Source organism: Lissotriton helveticus, chromosome 9 (genome assembly GCF_964261635.1).
Source record: "Lissotriton helveticus chromosome 9, aLisHel1.1, whole genome shotgun sequence".
NCBI lineage: Eukaryota > Metazoa > Chordata > Amphibia > Caudata > Salamandridae > Lissotriton > Lissotriton helveticus.
In genome coordinates, this window is record NC_136070.1 from 175,561,369 (window position 1) to 175,584,256 (window position 22,888).

Here is a 22,888-nt window from a genome sequence, read left to right on the forward strand (position 1 = left end):
CCTCCCTCCAGTCCGATCCTAAGCCACCAAAATCACCTGCGGCGTACCCCAAGAATCATCCTTCAGCCCGACCCTCTTCAACGTCTAGATGACACCGCTCGCAAACATCGTCTGATCGCATGTCCTCAAAATCATCTCATACGCCGACGACACCCAGCTGATCCTCTCCCTCACCCAGGACCCCGCCACCGCCAAAACAAACTTTCACGAAGGAATGAAGGCCGTCACCAAATGGATGAAGAATAGTCGCCTGAAACTGAACTCGGACAAGACGGAAGTCCTCATCCTCGGATCCACCCCCTCCGCCTGGGACGACTCCTGGTGGCCGGCCTAGCTGGGAGATACTCTGACACCCACCGACCACACCGCAACCTGGGGTTCATCCTGGACTCTTCACTGTCAATGACCCAGCAAGTCAACACCATCTCCTCCTCCTGCTTCAACACCCTCCGCATGCTTCGCAAGATCTATAGATGGATCCCCACCGGAACCAGAAGGATGGTCACCCAGGCCCTCGTCACCAGCAGGCTGGACTACAGCAACGCCCTCTACGTGGAAACCACTGCCAAACTCCAGAAAAGACTTCAACACATACAGAACGCCTCCACACGCCTCGTCCTCGACATCCCCCACCACAGCCACATCACTGCCCACCTGAGAGACCTGCACTGGCTCCCCGTCAACAAGAGGATCACCTTCAAGCTCCTTACCCACTCTCACAAAGCACTCTACGACGCTGAACCAACATACCTCAACAAACGACTCACTTTCTACACTCCCAACTGCCAGCTCTGCTCCGCTGACCGCACTGTTGCCACTGTTCCACACATCCACCGAATGGCCCCCGGCGGCAGATCTTTCTTCCACCTCGCAGCCAAGACATGGAACACCCATCCCATCCACCTGCGACAGACCCAGAACCTGCTGACCTTCAGGAGACTTCTCAAGATCTGGCTGTTCGAGCAGTAGCAGGTCCCCCCCAACCCCAACCCCCTAAGATCCTTGAGAGTGCTCTCTACAAATGACTGATTGATTGATTGACTGTCTCTTCTTAAACAAGGTAAACAATGAGGTAACTGTCACCCGCTGGGTATGATGGGATACTGGAAGGCTTGGTACCCTTAAAGGTTCAGTGCGAGTTTCCATGCTGGCTTAGTTGCAGCCTATGTCTACATTGGCCTAATTCCTTCAATCTGTTTTCCATTGAAGAATGTCTGTGAATGCAGTTTTTGTCGAAAGGTTTCCTTTCGTGGTAACCTTTTGATTGTTTAATATTATTAATTTGACTTTGTTAAAAGTAAATTTAATGAATTGACCAACATAGGCTTTTTATGGACTGCAAAAATACTTAGGATTATATGTACAAATGTGGCCTTCCTGAAGTAAGGCAAAAATGAAACACAAAAGGACGATAACTTTTATGGAAGAAGCGTCCATGATTCCTCATGAGGGCAGAACTATTGGGTAAAAAGGTATAAGCGGGTCCTAAAAGTACAAAGCTCCATGTTAATTCCGTAGGAAAAAAGTCTCACTCCTATTTTGAAATCTATCAATCAGATATATACAAAATTAACAAATCCAACTAGACAATGGAATATTTTTTTCCTTTCTTCCAATGCTAGATCCACCGATCCTAAGCAAACTGAAGATCCTTGCAGTGTGATTGAATGGCTGCAGCTCATCATAAGGGTGACATTTCAGTTTTTATGCCTGGCTTGACAGTTTAACTAATTACCAGAGAGCTCAAGTAATTAAAGCAAAGACAGTTAAGTAGAGCAGTGGATTGAGAGTGAGCTTTGGCCGTGTCCGTTTGTTGATCTTGTTCTTTGCAGGCAGTACATGTATTATCCCATGTATGAACTAGTTTGATTGCTAATAACTGACAGAGACAACAAATACAGTAGGAAGGGCCTTCACATGGTGTAACTGTGTGGCAAATCCAATAGGATGTTGTTTTACATTTTGAACTCTGACAAATTTAAGAGGTAAGGGTATTACATTCTGAAGTCTGTGACTAACATCAAAGGAACGCTCTTTACACTGTTTAACTCTGGGAGACCTTCTTGCAATGATTTCTAGTTCAGGAGGAGCTAGGGGTCTGGTTGTATTGTGTTTGTAAGTTTATATGTACTCTTTCGTAAATGCAAAGGCTGGGCATTGACTTATTAACATGCTTTTCAGATCAGATTTATGAATAAGTCTTGGCGTGCTCTGACTTGTACCCTGATGGACAAGTGCTGAAAGGGTGCATTTAGTGCTGCATTTCGAGCCAATCGCGAGATTGGCCCAGTATAGCATAGGTACTAGACTCCAACGATCACAATTGGAATCCAGTAACTCCTGACTGCTCTGGTACTCTGGTCCCCCATTTCATGTGTTATGCTGTTATCTGGAGGACCACTGCGGGGTGTGATCTGTGCCCTCCACTCCCTCTGGGCTCACATGGCCACTGAGACACTGGGGTGACTTTAACGAGCAGAAGGGCTCGCTCTAAACATGGTACTGCAAAAAGCAACGCTCTGAACAGGAGCATCTTTAAGAGTTCTCTGAAAGCTGAAAATGTGACCATGTTCTATTCCTTTATTTACCTGTGGACACAGATTTGACAATTTCTCTGAAAGGAGTGCACCTGACTGAACTCCATAACTAGAAATTAAACAAGCTCCTTAGACAAACCTTTATAAGAGCATGTGTAGGTGATCGATATAGATAGTCTACCCAACATTTTCCAGACTTGGAGAACTCTACATGCCAACTTAACTGCTTAAGAAACACAAACTTTCAAAACGTCACCTCCAAATTTCCAGAGCCTCAGTCCATAGAAAATGTCTTTTTATGAAAAAATTTATTTGAGGACATTCATCTACCATGCTGACCAAACCTTCTCACTTGGATGCTGCGCAAGATTCTTTACCCGTGCCTGCTATTTCTGAATTTAACAGCCAGGCACCTACGTTTATATAATACTGTCACCTGAACGTTCCAGATGGTGGCATGACCATTTTGAGAAAGTCCAAATGTCCTTGCACTTGATTATCATATGAAACATATAGGGAAAACTTTAACATTTCCCAACAAAGCTTCTAGTGCGTTAAATGTTATCTCAAACTCAAACATCTTAGACAGGTCTTGTGCTATTTCAAACCAGTCCTTCCACATTTGGTGTGTGCAGCGTCTTTATTGTAACTTATATGAAGAAATCTATAGTGTAGCAGCCTGTGTCTGCGATTGAGTGAAATTATTTTATTTTGGCAATAACAGAATGACCACTGGTTGTGTATTCCAGGTCTTTTCCTATTGTTCTCTGGGAATGTTATTTACATTATAGATTGTTTGTTACACTGTTATATAAACATGGTCTTGATCCCATTGGTGATGGGTCAGTTATTGTCAATGAAAGTAAATGCCATTCCTTTGGTTCTTGGGAACGTTGGTGCTATCTCAGTGTTCCTTATTCTGTAATATAAGAAATCTAATGCGATGCAGGTTGTTTGTTCTCTATGGTTTTGTATTATATTGATTTGCTCCTCTGAAACCTTTTTCATTAACATTTGTTTTATAAAATCAGTGAATAAAATAAAACAGCCCTATAAGAAGCCACACTTTATACATTTAATAAAAATAAAAAAATACATCAAATCAGCCAAATCGGAAAACATACATTTTGCTAAAACCACCACTGCTTTTACCCCTTTTAAAAGCAAAAAACCAAATGAAAATGTGAACTCTAATAGACTGTACGCACACATTGCCAGTTTGAGCCTGCACCGTCTAGTATTTCAGAAGCTTCCAGCCTACTCATCATGCAGTGCCATTTCAGTGAGGCATTTGTTTATTCCAGCTCACTGACAAGTGTCCCTGCACACTGCTGGCTTTCTAAAGGTTCTTCTGATTAACCCCTCAATTTATGTGGAGCTTTTTGGCTACACTTATTGTCTTTGTGCACTTCTACTACTGCTTTTTTCTGTATTTGTGGCAAGTTCCTGTTTCCACTGCATTTATGTGATGAGGAGCCCTCCTCACCTTGTCTTCTGAACAACCAGTCTGATTCTCTTTGAAGGGTGTGTGCGTGTGTGTTTGTTTCATGGAGTTACACGTTCTAGAATGATCACCAGAATGTAATTATTCTGCATTCCTTATCTTTTTACTCCTAGAAGAACTTTAAAATGTTCTTAGAGAGGTGTGGCGCCGCGACTAGGGCGACTGACTCTGGAATCTTGGGATCACGGTTCGATCCCTGGCACCGGCGGCAGATTAGCTCAGCACCTTGTGACTTTGGGCAATAGCTTGCTTAATCTTCCCAACGGCCCCCAGCACCTAGAGACCCTTACGGGTGATTGTGCGCTTTACAAATGTGGATTATATATATTAGGAATTGCATATTGGAGACAGGGAAGGAGTCTGTCTTAGGGCACAGCAGGTTGAAGTTCGCCTCACGGTGTACCAGTTTCAACAATGAATTTCTTCTCTGAGTGTGACCAGGTCTGACTCCCCTGTCGGGTCCCCCACACTATTTCTTGCCTGACCAACATTCCCGCTCCTGGTTGATATGAAGTTGTTGAACGTCAATTCATTCTAGATCTTGGTACTCAACTTAAAGACATTCAAAACTACTTGGTCAATGTTAACCTAACTTTTTTGCCATCAAGTTTATTTTGATACATTGAGCTTTGGTATCAAGAAGAGGATTTCACTTAATTCTCAGCAGGGCTTCAACATCAAGAGAAAAATCAATATTTGGAGTGTGTAATAAATGTTCTGAATCGTCGGATCCACACTGATAGTCAGTAATGTGGAATATTCCAGCCAACGTTTAATTAGAGGTAAAAATTATTCCAAATGTATGTGTTGTTTCCATAGTGTAAAGCAGGTCAGAATTTGCTGATTTTTTTCCCCTCTGGAATAGCCAATGTGAACAGAAGAAAAATAACTATATTGCAGCGCTACCTGTAAAATGAAACCCTTCAGTGTAGGGAGCTTTACATCTTTGTGTTACAGAAAAAGAAGAGACAGAAAGAACAAAAGTGGTACAGACAGTATGAACTCTGTACTGAATCCTTGCATTCTAGCTGAAAGACTTCATAGAACTCCATGGCGAAAAAGAGGCACAGACACCATTGCCACCATTCTAGACACACTGAACAGCCACAGGAACACTGATCAACATTGAGAGAAGCCTCTGCATCAACATGTTCACTGTTGAGTACGATTCGATGTCCAATACAACATTGATATCATAGACATTGACTGATAGCTGACTCACTGATGTTGCAAATTCCACCAGTGACACTGTCTTTGCTGTGTTTGATGTTGAGATGCACACAGAGGGAAAGCTCTTTTGTGACACCCAGACAGGTATCACCATTACCACTTAAAATGCCTAGAATCACCATTCCAGCCACGACTCCATGTCTGGTAGATCTGCCAATGCTCAAATTACCAACAAGATCAGTAATGGTACAGAGGAGCACTCCATGTCTCCAATTCAGAAGATGCCAATGCCTGTTTCACTGGTTGTTGCAGCCAATCTGTATTTCTCACCAGCTGCCTCCGAGAGACAAAAAATGAGGAGGCCATCTTCTGGTCTTTAAGATATTCCTCCACTGATTGTTTCTCAACATATATGCCTGTGTCACCATCAGCTTTTCCGCTAGACACAGCTGTGACGAATGATGTTACCGCTTCTTAGGAAGTGTACTAACTATTAGTGAGGCTAACAATTTGAACATCCCATCGGAGAGTCCTATAATAACGATCTCTATGAATATAGAGACACTCGAGCCCAAGGGAGCCCCTAGACCAATATTACCTTTGGATCCAGGTTTTTCTGAACTAGTCGAAAAGAAAATTCATTTCCAAAAATTGTTAATATGTCTACACACGGGCAATTCAAAAAGTAAGACCCCTCAGAACAATATGCTCCAAATTATATGTAAGAAATTTCCCCGATCTCTGGGACTATTTGGTGAGACATCTAAACTTGACAAAAATATCTAGGTCTGATATATGGGACTGTCTGTATAGCAGGAAGATAAAATCTGTGATAAGTCATATGTATAATGTATCCAAAATTCTAGGCAAAACTACTTTGAAAGATTGGTGGGCGTTGGAGCAAGGCTTTGGGGACAGAGGTTACACCTATTGCTATTGAACAAGCAGTAAGCACTATAGAAAGTGCCTACCGTCAATCTGTGATAGCAGCAATTTCACACTATATGTTTGTTATATCACATGCAGGAAAAAATCTCTAAATGGCTTACGTCTGGTCTGTGTAGTGATGGGACAAAATGCCCTAGGTGTGATCTGTATGCGGCTAGCATTATGCATATGTTTGCAACTTGTCCTGAATTAGAGACATATTGGCAGAAGATCGATCAAGTATTTTCTCAGAGGTTGGGGATAGTTGCACCAGTGACGGTCATAGAAATTATGATGGGTTTTAAGATAGTGAATTATAGACTTACTCTGCTATTTTCAATATTGTTGGTTGCTGCTAGATTGGCAATTGCCCAGATATGGATTGCTACAAAACCACCCTCTATAAATTATTGGTGGCTGCTGGTTAAGGAAAGGTATAAGATGGAAAAAGCCTTAGCCAAGGCAAGGGGTACCCGCTCTGTGATGAAGTTAAGTGCAATATGGGGCTCTTGTTTTAGGAACATTTTTGTCTTATGTATACTTTTATTTGAGGTATAGATAGTTGCTATGTTCTAATGATCCCCTTTGTTATGCTAATCATTTTTTGCTCGCTTTAAGTTATCCAATTATGCTTTGTTGCTGTTTTCTTTTGTTTGTGGTATATTGTGTAAAGTTTGTGCCCCACTTGTTGACAATAAAAAATATTTTTTTTAAAAGAAAGAAATGTCCCTGATCCCCACATCCAGTAAGGCACAGATTGGACCATAAGCTTTCAATTGTGTTCTAACCTAATAAATCAGATAGAGTAGTTTTTCTGCACCAGGCGTAGTTTGCCCTTAATCGCCTTCTCTCTGGATGCTCACATTGCTTTCTCCCATTCTGTGTCCTCTGGGTTCCTAAGGTCTCTCTCCCATCTGCCACTTACTGGTGCCATTTTTCGGGGGAGATATAGATGAGTGTCATACAGATTAGTGATATTGTCTTGGTTGGAATAGCATCCAGGAGTATTCTTTCTTTAAGGGGGGACACTCTTGGACTTCTGTTTGTATCTCCCTGCGTTTGTATAGTTTATCTTGGAGTTGTAAGTCCTTCGATTTCGGAGTGTTGGCAAGCCCATATTTCTCCTCCATCTCTTCATATGAGTTCATTTCTTATTCTGTCCAAACATCACTAACCGTAGATATCCCAAAACTGTCCCATAGTTAGAACCTCAGCTGTGTCCTGACGTGAGGAAGCTTTCCCACACGGGTGAATCTCCTGTTCCACTGCCCTGCAACGCATTGACCCTAGGGTCTACTTCCAAGCTTGTTCTGCGATTTGTATATGTCTTGGATGTTCACTTAGATTTGTTCTCACTAATGAGCACTGGATAGTTTCTATATCCTAGAAATTCTATAGGCTGCTTCCTCTCGATGGGTGAAAGCACAGTAATTAGGCCAACCAGGAGGAAGTCCCAGTAGTATTTCGTACTATCTGGACATTCAATCTCCCAGTCACAGAAGCTCCTCCAAAGCTTATTCAGTGATATGCATGGGGTCCTACAGTCTCACAGTGGTGTATGAGCTGCATCATCAATTTACTTAAAGTATCTATTCCGGAATCGGATGTTTTGAAGAGAGTGAAGGAATCTGGGCAAATAAATCTTATTGTATAGGCCAGCTCTAGCCATCAGCGATAAGGGTAGATTGAGCAAGTGTTCCACTCTGTTTTTAAACCTGTCAAATATTTGCATAATGCATCTATAGCTTTAGTTGGTGTCTCTGGTGATGTCCCTTTCCAGGTATCTAATGTACCTGATTGAGCCTGGCTCTGACGTCTACTCTGTGGGGGAGAAAGCCATGAACTTTTCCCACTTTATTCTATATCTGGAGTAGTCACCATATACCCCAAACATCATCTTGTCATAAATGTATCAGGATCGGCAAAGTATAGCAGAATATCACCCGCACTGAGGGAAATCCTAGAGTTCTGTCTTTCTTGCCACTGTAGGCCCTTAAATAATGCATCCTTTCTCTGCAGACACCCTCGGTCTCGACCACCAATGCAAATGATAGGGGTGATAGTGGACATGATTTGATTTGTCTCTTGAAGGTTTACTCATTTATCTAAATATTCCAACATCCCTTGTGAGTGTGAGGATATAGTCCAAGTGTGAAACAGAGCTATATACAGCCAAAACATACGTGTATTTTCTGGTATCGCCTTGTGATAACTTCCATAGGTTTGAGTATCAGAATGCTTCTACAAAGTCATATAGGGTTGTTGCGTCCTACCTGTATGTGAACTTCATGTAGCAGTCTAATGTGACGTCCATTAAGAAATTAGTCACCCCCTGCTCTTATGAATCCCTTGGGAAACCTCCGTATCTTGCCCCTATCCTAGTTAGCAATTTGTTAGAAATGGGGTTTCCGATTGGCTTGGATATGCACCTAAGCCAGGCAGAACCCATCACTCTAGTCAGGGCAAGTCAGTTACACACCAAAGATAAGCTGTGCTCACCCTCTGCTAGCCTGGGACAAAGCAGGCTTATTTTCAGAGGCAATGTGTAAAGTGTTTGTGCAACACACCCACACAGTAACACAATGAATACACCACAAAAGAGACTACACACAGGAGTATATAAAAAATATGCTTTGTATATTGTATGTATCATAGGACCAAAAAGGACATGAGCTAATAAATACTTTGCAAGTTCTTTTTAGAGACACGCAGATATGTTGCAGTAGTTTGCCGAACAATATGAATCAATAAATACTGTGTGAATTACAACATAGTCAAGTATCACAGTGGATGCACTTTTAAATATATCACTGAGTAAAGTTAAAATGCTAGCGATACCGGATATACTTTGCAAAAGATGCAGTTTGGAACATATCCCATTGAGTTCACCCTGTAAATATTGGGCCCAGAAGCCTCTGCACTTCTATTTGAATTTTAACGGTAATTTTTGAGTGCGGGTTGATGATCCCTTTTGGGGATCGGTGAGGACAATCTTGGATTGGACCGTTTCTGCCCCAGGCGTGGAAAGTAATGCCCCAAACCAGGCCGCTGGTGAGGAAGTGCGGGACAGCCCTCTCTTGGGACCTCAGAGGTCGGATTTCCCTCTTTCAGGACGTTCAGGGTAGAATCGCCCGTGAAGGAACGCAGGGTGGCTGTGCTACGTCTATAGGCCCAGGTAGGCTCACAGTAACTCTCAGTGCCAGCGCCATGGGGAGAGCCTCTGACACTTAGGAGCGATGTCCTCTCCTCGGCACTGCAGCTTCCGAGCCCTGTTCTCCATATCGCACGCAATGGACGGTCCTCAATAGGGGAGATCCCAAAGGCCAGCAGTAATGTTGTGTGCAGGGTGAAGGTGCCTCAGAACCTATCTCCACTGCCTCTACGTCGCGGATCCCTTGCTGCAAGGCCAAACTGAAGGGTTTCCCTCAGAACTTGCTGTGATGCAGCTACTGTCGTCAGGAACCAGGCAGGGCCACAAACCACAAGGCTTCATTGGCGCTGTGGCGAGCGCCACACACGCCATTTTACATTGATTTCAGAGCGTTCAACAGGTGCTGTTCCCGATAGTTCACGGTGTTTCCGACCATGCTGACCCTTGCAAACTGGGGCATCAGGGAGTGCTCAATACGCGCTACAATGTAAAGTAAGGAGCAAAAGACCATGACTCCTCACAGTGCTGCCTGAATAACTGGGGAAAGAGTCCCATGATAGAGGTGCTTTTACGGAATCTTTTATGGCTCTGAGATGCATAAACAGGGGGGAAAGCCAACAAGCCTTGGAGAGAACAAAGGGAGCAGCAGACAGACAGGCCAGCACAAAGGTCCAGTTGCAAAGTGGCAGTCCAGATGGCTAGCACAACAAAGCAGGTAGTACAAATGGTGGTTCCTCCTAGCAGCACAGCAGACCTCTGGCAATGTGCAGATTAAAGATCCAGGAGCATCTGGTTACAAGTCCCATGCAGTGCCCAAAATTTTTTTTTCTCATAGCCCCAGTAGTTATACTAAAAAATGACTTTGATGAAAGGATTACGTCAAAGGAACCTTTAGAACTGAGTAACAGTCTCTTTCAACCCAGCCCTGGCTCCAGACAATGAGTAGGGGGTAATTCAGCCCTTTGTGTGAGGGCAGGACACAACCTATACAAAGTAAAGCGTGAATCACCTCTCCCTCTCCCAGCCCAGGAAGACTGTCAGTATGCAGATGAATGCAGATGTATTCCGTGTCCCACACAGCCCTTTCTGTCTGGTGGCTGTCTAGAAAGCATGCATAAAGTGTAGCTGTCACTCAGCCCAGATGTGTACTGGAGTCAGGCTGCAAAGCACAGAGAAATGACCACTTTCTAAAAGTGCCATATCTAAAATAGTAATGTAAAATCCAACTACACCACTAAGCAGGATTTATCACCACTGTTCTAAACATACCAAACATGGCAACGCCACTCCTTTCTGATCAGGATTTACGACTTAAAAGTATATAAGGGAATTGCCGATGCTAGCCTATGAGAGGAGTAGGCCTCACAGAAATTAAAACCAAATTAGGTTCTTTGTTACTGCCAGGACATCCAAAACATAACGTTACATGTTCTACCTTTTACTTACACAGCACTCTGCCCATAGGGCTATCTAGGACTTTCCTTGGAGGTAAATGATGTGTAATAGAAGGGGAGTTTAGGGCAAGTAGTTTTCAATGCCAAGTTGAAGTGGTAGTACACTTCAGGCATGAGACAGGCTTGAAAGGCTACTTCAGTGCTGTAGACCCACTAGTAGCATTTAATTTACAGGCCCTGATTATATGGTATACCAATTTACAACTGACCTATTAGTGAATCAGATAGGCCGAACGGGTATACACTAATCATACCATGTTTAGAGGAGAGATTACATGCACTTTAGCACTGATTAGTAGTGGTAAAGTACCCAGAGTCCTAAAGCCACCAAAAAGAACATAAGATAAATAGGCTGAGGAAGGCAACACGTTTGGGAATAACCCTGGAAAGGGTCAAGTCCAACAGTATGACTTTCTAGAATTCTGGAGGGGTATGTGCAGTGGAAATTGTTACTGTCTCACTGTCCCATTCCCTCATTAATGTAAAACAACATCCTTGTCTGTCTCTGTGTTCAATGTTGTAAATGGTGTTGGTTTGTGTACCAGTAGTCCCACATCTCCACATCCACTAGTAAACCTAGCATGTACAAGGAGTTTGTATTTGCCCTTTGTGAGGGAGTAGCATGTGTTGCCCATTAGGTGGGTTTCTTGTATGATGGTGATGTCTGTATTATATATTAGTGGTGTTTTCAGGGTGATTCCCATTTTAATCTTGATAACAGCCAAATAACTTAAGAGATTATTTTGAGGGAGCTAGTTATTTTCGTTTTCTACTTTGCATGTCTTTTGTGTGAAGTTGCATCGGTTCTCTGGTCCCTACGTCTAAGTTTGCCTGTCACATTCCAACAGAATGTTTCTGTCGCTCCATCCCACCAATAAATAATTCAGTTGCTAACTTTCAATTTCAGCTATTGATGTCACGTGTGTCCACACAACTTTCCCCAAATACCCCATCCCCATCCACCCTCATTCCCACAGTTTGTTCTGGTGTGAAATATGTTAACTGCTCATATGCCCAGATATTCACTGTCACATGTTGGACCTGTTATACCAATGAATATCTTTTACTTTGAGCTGATGTTCCATTGATCCCACTTTGATTCACAATACGAAGCTAGCTCTCCCACATTTGACCCGCCCTTTCAGCTGTCTTCCGTTGAGAAGAAGGCCTCTGCCTATTAGGAGGATTATCTCCCAGTCTTGGTTTGGTGGTTTTCCAGTCCCTTCCCTGTGACTGAGCTGCCCTGGTGCCCCTTCAGGGGCTTGTTCTCCATCCAACCTGTCCCATAATTCTTCCAGGGTTACAAAGATCCAGGATTTCCCTTCAGTAGTCATCCTGAGAAGTGCGGGGGTCATTATCATATACTTTATTTCTTGTTCTCAAAGTATTCTCTTCACCGCTTCAAAAGTCTGTCTCTATTTTTGCACCATTTTTGTGATGCCTGGTAGCACCAGTAAATTAACTTTTTTTTAACTGTATTGTGCCCTAGTGCCTCGACCTCTTGAAGGATTAAGTCTCTGTCTTTGATTGTTTATGATTGTTTGAAGGGAGGCTCCTGGTGGGAGTCTTGCCATTGATCTGCCCTGGGTGCTCATTCCACAGGAATGTTTGACCCAGAGGAATCCTATAAGGTGTTTCATTCCACAGGGAAGTAAGAGGAAAGTTTGTGGGGTATCAGAGTGTCTGTGATCCAGTCCTCCACAAATATGTCCAGCCTTCTGCCCTATCTGGTATTCCTACTATATAGATATTGCTACGCCTGAACCTTCCCTCTGGCTCCTCCACTCTTACTGTTTTTGCTTTCAACAAATCAATGCTGACACCTGTGCAGAATATTGACTCCCCGGGTTGACCGGGCAGAAAATTATTGCAATAATATTGAGGGGCAAGATATTGAAAGGTAAGTGCACCGAGGGAGGAAAGGATTTACTATTCTTAACTCCACATCTATGTATCCTTAGGATATGTTTCACCAAGGTCTGCACATTTGGGTATAGAAAATGTATAGAAACTTAACTTTCTCTGTTTTGGCAATATTCTGTCCTGTTGATCTTCAGGAATCAATATTCCCAGCCAATACCTTCTTACACTGGCCTACATCTGCCATCTTAGCTCCTCCCCCTGACTACTTTTCTGCTAACCATGGTGTACTGCTGTCTGGTCTCTGCATTACACATTTTTTAGGAACCTGAAGAAGATGGAGTAAGCAGTTGGAATACAGGAATCGTTAAGTTGACTGGTATGTTTTGTTTGATCCAAAAGGTGCTTTATAAAAAAAGTTGTTACATTGTAGAATGAAGAAAGCAAGTTTTGGTAGTGAATAGCTCACAATTAGCAAGCTAATAATAAAGTGTTAGGTTTTCTCCATACAAATGTCCAATAGGTGAAAACATATTCCTATCTTGTCTAGGAATAAGATTTATGTGAATTGCCAACAGCTTGGGTGAGCCTATTGGTTTAGATTGAACATATAAATTGACAGTGTCAAACTGTAAAATGCAATTCCAGTGGTTTTCTTTCAGATACATACTGTCGCTAGACATCTGACTAAAAAACGCGTTAGGGGCCAGTTGCATACAAAATGCAAACATTAAAAGTAATAAAATATGTTATTACGTCTATTATTTTAGGAAGAACATGTATTTTGGGGTTGGAATAATGATGTCCATGTTTTTGATACGAACACACAAACTTGGTTTCAGCCACCAATAAAGGTAAGGTTATTAAGACATATTTAGTTCTCTTATTTATTATAATTATTGATTGTTTTTGTAAATGTCACTTAAATTCTTAACCTTGGAAACATATTTGTATCTATTGTATTGTTTTGAAAGATCCTCCGTAGCATTCCGATTCATGTTTCAATTCATCTGCTCTTTTTGTATTCACTTTGGGGAGCCGAAATCTTGAATGGTACGAATCACTTGGCCTTCAAATAATTTATTCCATACTGTTGGCAGAGTGGGTAGTATACTTAATATTGATTCCTGAATAGTTATTAGCTTACATCATAATTAATGCAAGGGCATTTATTGTTTGGAGGGTATATGAAGAAGCTAAACTATATAGGGGGTGTTCTCGCTGGTCTTCCTTTTCAGTTTTGTTGAGATCCCCTGCTGCCCTGTTGGCCAGGGCGAAAACTGCTGAGAAGGCTCTTGTTTGGGCTTGCTCTTCATGTAGCATGTTATCTCAATTTTGAGCACATCTACATTAGTCACAATCTGGCAGATGCATCGAGCAAAAAAAGCCTCGCTAAAATCGCGAATCGCAAAAAAGGCTGTTTGCGAGCGCAAATCATCCCTTCCCAATGCAGGAAACCTTTTACCAAAAATCAAACAAAATTACAACAATAAGGACTCGCAGAAATTGCGAGAAGCAAATATGCGAATCCTTATTTATTATTCCCTTAATAGGGATTGCGAATTGCGATTCTCAAAAAAAAAGTTGCAAACCAATGCTTGTAAACTCGTAAATAGCGGTTCGCGTGAAAATCACAATTTGCAAGTGCAAATGTAAGGCCACTGCCTTTGTTCAGTGGCCTTACATAGATCTGACCTAACAAGCAGTAAGTACCCATCCACTGAGTATGGGCCGTTTTCAGGGCCCTACTTAGAATCTCCTCTTGATGTTGTATGAGAGAAAATTCACTAAGATCTTCCTGGGCTTAGGTCTCTGAGGGTTGCGTCGGAAAGGTTCTTTATGTGTTCTTTGAACTTCATATTCGAGGTTTAGTTCTTCCTTACCCTGCAAAATCGTGTTCTGTAGCAACAAATTAATAAAGACTTTCATGTCAGTCCCTTCCTTAGCTTCTGGAACATTCAAGAACCTCAGATTGTTCCTTCGAGAATGGTTCTCAACTCCCTCAATGTCTTCCAGTAGGATTTGATTCTGCCTTTCCAGCCTTGTAATTTCTGCTGTATTTTTTTCAATATTTTGTTTTACAGTTACCACCTCTTCCTCTAACGCCTTAGTGCATAAGTTTACATCATCCAACTCTTGTGTCAACTCCAGGCATGATGCTTGTGTGGCTGACTGGTTTGCTTCTGAGGTCTCGAAACGATTATTGTTATCATTTTTTAATCCCAATAAGATGGATGCCAGTGAAGCTTCTGGGGTTTCAGGGATCTCGGGTATCTCTGACACTACATCATCAGGGCTATTCAGCCCTCTTTGAATACTTTGGCTTTGAGCTTGAGGTGAGGCACCAGTGTTTTCTTCATCTGGTAACACAAGAAGGTTAAATCTGTTGCTTAGAGGGACCACTGCAGCACCTTGAAAGGGTGTAGTACTGTTACTTGATCCCTTCGTTCTATGGTGGTATGAGGACTAAAAAATAAAAAAATAAAAGGACACCATGAGGACAAGGATCTACACCCACATCACCTTCCCCATAACCCAACAGGATTTGAACAAGACAAAACTGGACTTCTACCAGGTCGCACAGTTCCCGCATGGGATCGGTTGCATAGGTTGTACGCATGTCCCCCAGCAGCTAGTATATACATTTTCCAGAACAGGAAATCCTATCATTCAATCAATGTGCAAGTAGTGTGCAATGCAAACCATATCATAACGGACATTATGGCCAGAAGCACCCACGACTCCTACATATTTCGACACAATGGCATCCACACTCATCTGCTCAGGGTTGAATTTGGCGAAGGACATCTGCTCGGTAAACACATGTACTTATAATCTACACAAATAGACAACATGGAAATGCATAACAGTCGCTAACCCTTTGCTTACTACCTTATAGGTGACAGTGCATATGCTTTGCAGAACTACATATTGACGTAGTAACTCAACCCAGCCACACCACATGAGCAGAGGTACAATTCAGCACACGTAATGTTATTGAACGTACTTTTGGGCTACTGAAAAGTCGCTTTCGCATCCTACACAAAACCAGTGGAGCGTTGCAGTACCGTCCAGAGACCTGCTACCGGATTGTGGCTGCATGTGCCATGTTGCACAATGTTGCCACCAGGAGAGATATACCCATTGAGGTGTCTGACAGCGAGTCTGACGGGGACAACCAGCCACCGGCACAACTCCGACAAGCGCTTGGGTCAAGCTCAGCAGAAGGGCAAACATCACACAGACATCACACAACATTATTTCTGAGGTATGTAATGATGAGACAAGACACTCGAATTTCGAAATGGAAAGTTTTTACTAACGTTAGCCCATGTAGTATTGTGTAGCCACACAGAGAATAGTGCAATATAGAGCAGTGATTGTATTCAATAAGTAGAAAATTAAACAATTCCATGTCCTGGAAGTCAATCACTATCATGGTTTTGTCCATTGTTACGTCACCATGGCAAATGAACAAGGAGATGTCATCCTAGCGCTTCCTGCCACACACCCCCAAACTCCTTTAGCCTGCATCTGCAACATCCCCCCGGTGTGCACCGGAAGGTGTTGTGCTGCGGGTACTGCGCCTCCTGGCAGTGGACACTGGCACCGACAGGCTGCTAAGGCTGAATGCCTCCTCACTACCCTCCTCCCCCGTTACATTGCTGGTCATCCTGAGCAGCAACGCGGGCCCTTGAACTGCTCCTCCGTCCTTGTCGGACTTGTGCTTGGGGTGTAGGTCTTGTGTTCACAGGTGGCTGGCTAGTCACAGGAGCAGGTGCAGGAGCTAGCTCAGATTCCATGGACTGCAGTGATGGAACTTGGGCCTTGGGTTGGGTTTGTGCGGGGGTGTGTTTGCTGGGGCAAAAGGTGTCCCAATGTCAGTCTTTGCAGGAGTCTCCGAGATGTGTAGACAATCACTGTCTTCTGAGTCTGCCTCTGCTGCATCTGTGATGTGAGACAGTGTATTGTTAATTTGTGTTAAGGTTATTGTTTTGTGACATTCAGCATACTTGGCTCACATTAAATCACTGACTGCCATCCATTGTTGTGTTTGACTACCCACTTGCCTGACATGCTCTCATAATGCATAATGCATAATGCATAACTCCCATAATGCATTTTGCGTATGAGGTAAAACATGGACTGGAGTTGGACCTGTACACTGGGGTTGGACTGAGGGGATGCACATGATTGAACAGTACTTTTAAGTGTATGGTTGCATGCATCTCACCTTGTGTGGTACTGGCCACTCCGGATGTGTCTAGCTGGGTCACTCCTCTGGCTGGATTGTGGACTCCACCATGTCCTCCAGAGCTGCATTGTTGGACTGTAGATGGGCCCCTTCCAGTACTCCTGGCCTCCTTCAGCCTTTCTGCTATTCGCTCCTTGGCACGGCTGGCAAGGTCGTACCATCTCTCATTAAGGGCATCTATGCTGCGGTGTGTGACCCCCACAGCATTCACTTTTTTCTGGATACATAGCCATATCCTCAAAGAGCTTGTCATGGCTCTTGGACACCTCCTCTATGAGGTTTTCAAGTTCCCTCTCACTGGATTTTAACTTGCGCTTCCTGGGTGTAGCACTCTACCCTGATGTTGTAGGATCCATTCTGGTGCACAGAAAGTAACTGCAGACAAAGGTGGATGGTGAATCTGCTCCGCTCCGGAACTCTGCTTTCTCTTCTCACTTACTCTGGGCACTGACTGAAGCATGGGCTGGATGACTTCCTGGTTGTGATGTCATCAGCATGCTTCTAAAGCGACACATTTTGCGATTGCGGTTTTGCAATTTGCGAGATCGCGAAATACGAAATCGCAACTTGACTTTTCCTGGTTTTGCGCGTCACATTTGAGGAATTGCTATTTGCGATTGCGAAAATTACAGATTCAATGATTTTGCGCAAGGGGGCTAATGCATTGCAGATAGCGATTTCTAAATAGCAATTCATTATTAATCGCTATTTAGGAATCGCTAAATGTGATTTTGATGCATGTACCGGAATGCTCGTTTCCTCTAAAAATACAAAATAAAAATCTTTTTATTTTTTGTGCATAAATCCTCTATTTCCTCAGTGACATTTCTTTCTTTTTGAAGAGACATCCTTATTCTTTTTACCTCTATTCATTTTGTTTACTGCAGACGTTGGAGAACCCTGGGTCATCAGTCTCACTTACAGTTTTTAGGTAGATTTAATGTATGTAACAACAGTAGTTCATCCAAATTCTAATCATTTATAAATCAACTCGTTTTTTTTCTCCCAGGTTCGACATTTTGACAGTCAACCAAGGAATTGCAAGATAGGGACAGGCCCCTCCAAAGCTAAGGGAGATTGGACCCTGTGACCCAGCATGAAACAAAAAATACACCAACCTAGCTAGTTTCAGCAATGACTCAAACACATACGATTAAATTAGTTGAAACAAAGGAGAAATTATTTGGAAAACTGTCAATTGAGATTCTTCAACAAAGAACTCTTTCTTAGTAGTTAGAGCATTGATAGCCAAATTATACATTTCTACATATTGAAAGGAGAGCTTCAGACAATCAGTCACTTAAAATCAATTGTGAGACAGGAATCTCATTGCCAGTGAAACATTGTGATCAATAAGCAGCCAGGAAGCCAGAACAGCTTGAAACATATCAACTGGTTAGTTGATCCAGTAGTCAAGAAACTACATAATGGGGAGAACTGATTTTGAGTCGGTATGCCCCCCACTTCCTCTCTCAGGGTGCCATCCGGCACTACCAGTATGCGACCTCCATCCGGCTCCCCCTGCGATTCAGGACGGTGTCCTCCAGTGCGGCGAGTCCGATTCCGCTGTCTGCCACTCCGCCTCCTCTGCTCTTGCCATCCATGTTGCATGTCCTGCCCCTCTAGACCTAACGAGGCCATCCATTCCACGGCCTCTTGCGGGGTATTGAAAAAGTGGACTTTGTCATTGTATTGTACTCGGAGCCAAGCCGGGAATATCAGGCTGTATTTGATATTAAGATCTCGGAGAGTCCGCTTGACCCTGAGAAAGTCATTCCGTAGGTCTTGGACTTTTTTGATGTAATCCGGGTAGATGTGGATCTCTTGGTTCTTGAACCTGGGGGGACCATTCTTGTGGATAAACTGCAGGATCACATCCCGATCCCTGAAATTAAACAAGCGTGCGATCAGAGTTCTAGGCAGCGCCCCCGGCTTCAGGGGGGGGACTCAGGGATCGGTGGGCTCGTTCCACCGCGAAAATCTTGGAGAGTTGAAGGCCAAGGAGGGCAGTGCCGATCCATTCCTCCAAGAATAAGTCTGCCGCCGGCCCCTCCGCCTTGTCCGGAAAATCTAAAAAGCGGAGGTTGTTCCACCGTGAGTGCCCCTCAGCGTCTTCTGCCCTATCCTCAAGGCGAGAGGCATGCTCCTGCAGTGCGGACACTGTCGCTTGCAGGTGCTGGACTTCCGTCTTCAGGGAGGTCAGATCTCCCTCCATGGTAGTGACACGGTCTGCCACCTTCCGCAGATCCAGGCATAGATGGTTTATGTCCATCGCCATGCGGTTCATTTTCGATTCTAGCGCCATTCGCAAGTCTCTGATGGCCTCTAGGATGTCAGCCTTATCCTGGGCCGCAGCTCCCTGTGGCGGTCCCTGCTCAGGTTTCGGCCTGCTCAGTCCATTGATGGTGGCCCCGGTATTGTGTATTGCATAATTTTGTTTGTTTGCGCTCCACGCAGGGGTCTGACCCTCCCCATCACCAGCGCGCGCCTGCCAGAAGTCGTCTCCGGCGTTATTCCACACCGCTGCCCCCTGCAGTGAATTGGGTTGTGGCACAATTTGGAACTCAAACTACTCACTAAGCTATCCCAGGCCACTACTTACCACAGCCCTCCTCAGGACTCATAAAAACACCACAAATAGACACTTATAAAATACCAACCTAAGAAAGGAATAATCCAAATAACCACACGCATACAACTAAAAGTACTGGAAATCCGGAGCCATAGTCTTGGGGGATATGTGCAACAATGCAACAAGAACTGACACCTTCCGGTGACAACTTACCATTGGTAAGAAACAGCAAAACAACTTGCCACTGCACGGCAAGAAACAACGCAATTCTGCGACACAACGTCTTCCGACGAATCAACGCCTCCCGGCAACACAACGCGCACTCAGCATGACACAACGTCTTCCGACGAATCAACGCCTCCTGGCGACACAATGCGCACTCGGCACGACACAACGTCTTCCGACGAATCAACGCCTCCCGGCGACACAACGCGCACTCGGCACGACACAATGCAATTCTGCGACACAACGTCTTCCGACGTATCAACGCCTCCCAGCGACACAACGCGCACTCAGAACGACACAACGCAATTCTGCGAGGGAGCAACACCTATAATTTGGACATACCTGTTGGGAGCCGATTTCCCTTACATGGACAAGGGGCCCGGCCTTCCCTGACACAATGTATAAGATAAAGATTGCATTTGTAGTTATTCCCTGATTAGAAGCAGCGCACCTTCCTGTCATCAGTTACGTAATAAGAAGGGAAGTTCTCCATCCTTCTATACAACAGTACCTGGCTAAGAAGATTCCGCCCACCCCCTGTCAAAGGAAAACAGACAAATGATACTAATGCACATTGGGGTCTCTTTATTACATGATGATAATAGGATGACAAGAAAAGAAGTAACTAAGCATTATCACAATCACCAAAACATTCATACACATATAAAAGCTGAAAAGTAAACATATGATTAGATACAATAGGCTAACTTGTAACACCTCACCATAATCCTGGTCATCTTGTCGGTTGATTAAAGATTCGTTCCTCTTTTTCCCTGTGGTCCGGTCAGGACTCTCTGTTCCACAGTCGTAAGTATACGTCTGCACCACGCTCCTTCACCAGACCGTCATGAATAACCGAATAACAGACCAGTAAATCTCTCCCTTCACTAATATAGAATGCAGTTTCTCATCGAAGCTTCTAGCAAACTCCTCCTATGGTTCCCACTGAATTCCTGTGCCACCTGGTACCAAGGCCACTCCTCAGGGTAGCTAAGCCTTTGTTATGACCTCGGCGCGAAGTGAGCACATTCCTTCGATAAGAACCGGTCCTCTCTGGTTCATAGATAGCGAATAACACATTGAAACTAAAACATGGTCTTTCACCTACAAGCGGTTCGGAAAGATCGTGTCAGAAAAGAATATGGCGTCTCTCGTGCATAGGCCTCTAGGGCCAAAAAAGAGCAAAGATCATAGAAAGGAGGCATAAGATCATGCCAAAGCAAGTAGGTAAGCTCTGCCAATAGGTGCGGTAAAGTCGGAAATAAAGTGAGCATCACACATATGCAAACAATAGCAAAATATACTGAGATGGTGGTGGGCAAAGGTCAAAACCACGCCAATGAGTGCAAATATCTCTATCACTACACCCCGACACCGAGCTCCCCCGCAGGCCAGTCCAGATCCGGAAGGTCTTTTTATTCAGGCCACTCACCATTCTCAGCCCTCCAGGTAGTCGTACGGTGTCCAGAGAAGAAGTCCACTGGGCCTTCCAACTCAGGCCAGCAGGGGCCTAGCTACGTCCCTCACGCCTCCTCTTCGCGCCCTTATGGTGGTCCGCACAGCAGCCTCCAAGGCGGCATCCGCCAGCACAGGCTATCCCAGGTGCACTGGGTTCAGCCCCCTTCAGCAGCTCCTCCACACGTCGAGGCCCCCTTCCTTACAATCAATAGCCGGCTACCTGTAGTTCTTGGGGTCATCTGCTGTGCTCAGATCTTTAATTAATAGAAGACACCCTGTGTATTTTGCCCTCCCCAAGGCAGTTATTATGCAGTTATATTGGTTTGTGCCGGTTTGGTGTGTAAATGTTCTCAGGCTGCAATGACACTGGCAGCCTCCGCAGGTGTATAGGACCTTTGCCCCAGCTTCACTTGTGTCCCTAAGTAGAGGCGTTTATTCTGGGTCCCGGGGCTTGTACAGCTCCCTAATCAGTGCTCTTCTCTAGGACTTCGCCTGGGACGTTCCACTCCCCCGCAGCCTCTTTATGTTGAATTGCGGTGCCCACTAGGGCCTGGGCTGCTCGAGGGCAGAACGCACACAGGACCGGCAGCACCCGGTGCCCCTCTAGCCCGGCACACGTCCTGACCCGTCTCCCCTCTCCAGCACTGAGGGCACGGTGACGCGTAGGCAAAACCGCGGGGGTCTATCGAGTCCGCCTTTTCTTCACTGCTCAGTCTACAATAAGGCCGCGGTCCACACCAGCCCCTGTATGTGTATGTGGACACGCCAGGAAGACAGTCAAGCGCTGCCGCAGCAGAGCGCAGGCAATGGACGGCAGGGTCTCCGCACCGCAGCGCCCACAGTTCTGCACTCCCCACTCGCAGCAGCTCACCGCACCATCCTCTCGCCGGGTATCCTAAGCTTTCCAGCCATTGTGGCAGCTTCAGCAAGAGGCAGTTCGGCCTCAGCAGGTATCAGCAGGTGTCTTCCTTATTTGGCCGCCATGTTATCTCCCACAGTCTCCTCAGCTTTCTCCGGATAAGTTGCCTTCCAGGAGTAGTGGCAGCAGCCCTGACGACTACCGATCGGTCGGCGCTGCTTTGCTCTTCTTTTAGGTATGAGAATTTTTTCTTTTGACTGTACCTTACTTGATGATTTAAGGATTGTGTCTCTGGGCAGCAAGAGCCTCACCAGAGTGCGGCCATTTTGCTCACCGGCTCTCTAGTGCCCCCCTTGGACAGGTAGTGTTACGTTGCCTGGTTCAGTTTCTTTCATGGTGGGGTGGTTTGCCTTACCTACCACCATTTTTACTATGGCACTTCTTACTAGTCTGATTCAAGCCTGTGAATCTATGAAAAATACAATACTGGAGAAAAAACAAGTTATTTACCTGTACACTGCAGTTCTCCAGTATGGTTATCTTTCATAGATTCACATGCAACCCTCCCTCTTCCCTGTTGAGGCTCACAACTCTTTATGTCTCTTATTTTCTTTCATTTGCACTCATGCTTTAAATTTGAGGTGTGGTGGCTCTGCAGGGAATGAGTACTTCAGAGTCCCTACTCTGATAAGTTGAAGTTTGGATGCATTAAAATAGGGTGAATTGGCTAGCAATGAATATTATTCTGAATGTGATTCCTAATGCTTGTGTATTAGCACTGCTATTATTACTGTTATCAAAGGACTTCCACCAGGCCGACGGGTAAGATTCAAGCATTTGAATCTATGAAAGATATCAATACTGAGAACCGCAATGTACAGGTAAGTAACTTGTTTATTCTTTTTGTTTCAGACTA

The 22,888-nt window shown here is 44.4% G+C and overlaps 1 protein-coding gene across 2 annotated transcripts in view; it reads left to right on the forward strand.

Annotated features, from left to right (window-relative positions):
• KLHDC1 (kelch domain containing 1) overlaps nucleotides 1-22,888 on the forward strand; it is a 1,359,852-nt gene that overhangs the window by 704,191 nt on the left and 632,773 nt on the right. For both annotated transcript variants that reach the window (XM_078659709.1, XM_078659708.1), the window contains exon 6: nucleotides 13,374-13,457. In XM_078659709.1, coding sequence (XP_078515835.1) covers nucleotides 13,374-13,457 — 84 coding nt within the window. The remainder of the gene's footprint in view (nucleotides 1-13,373; nucleotides 13,458-22,888) is intronic.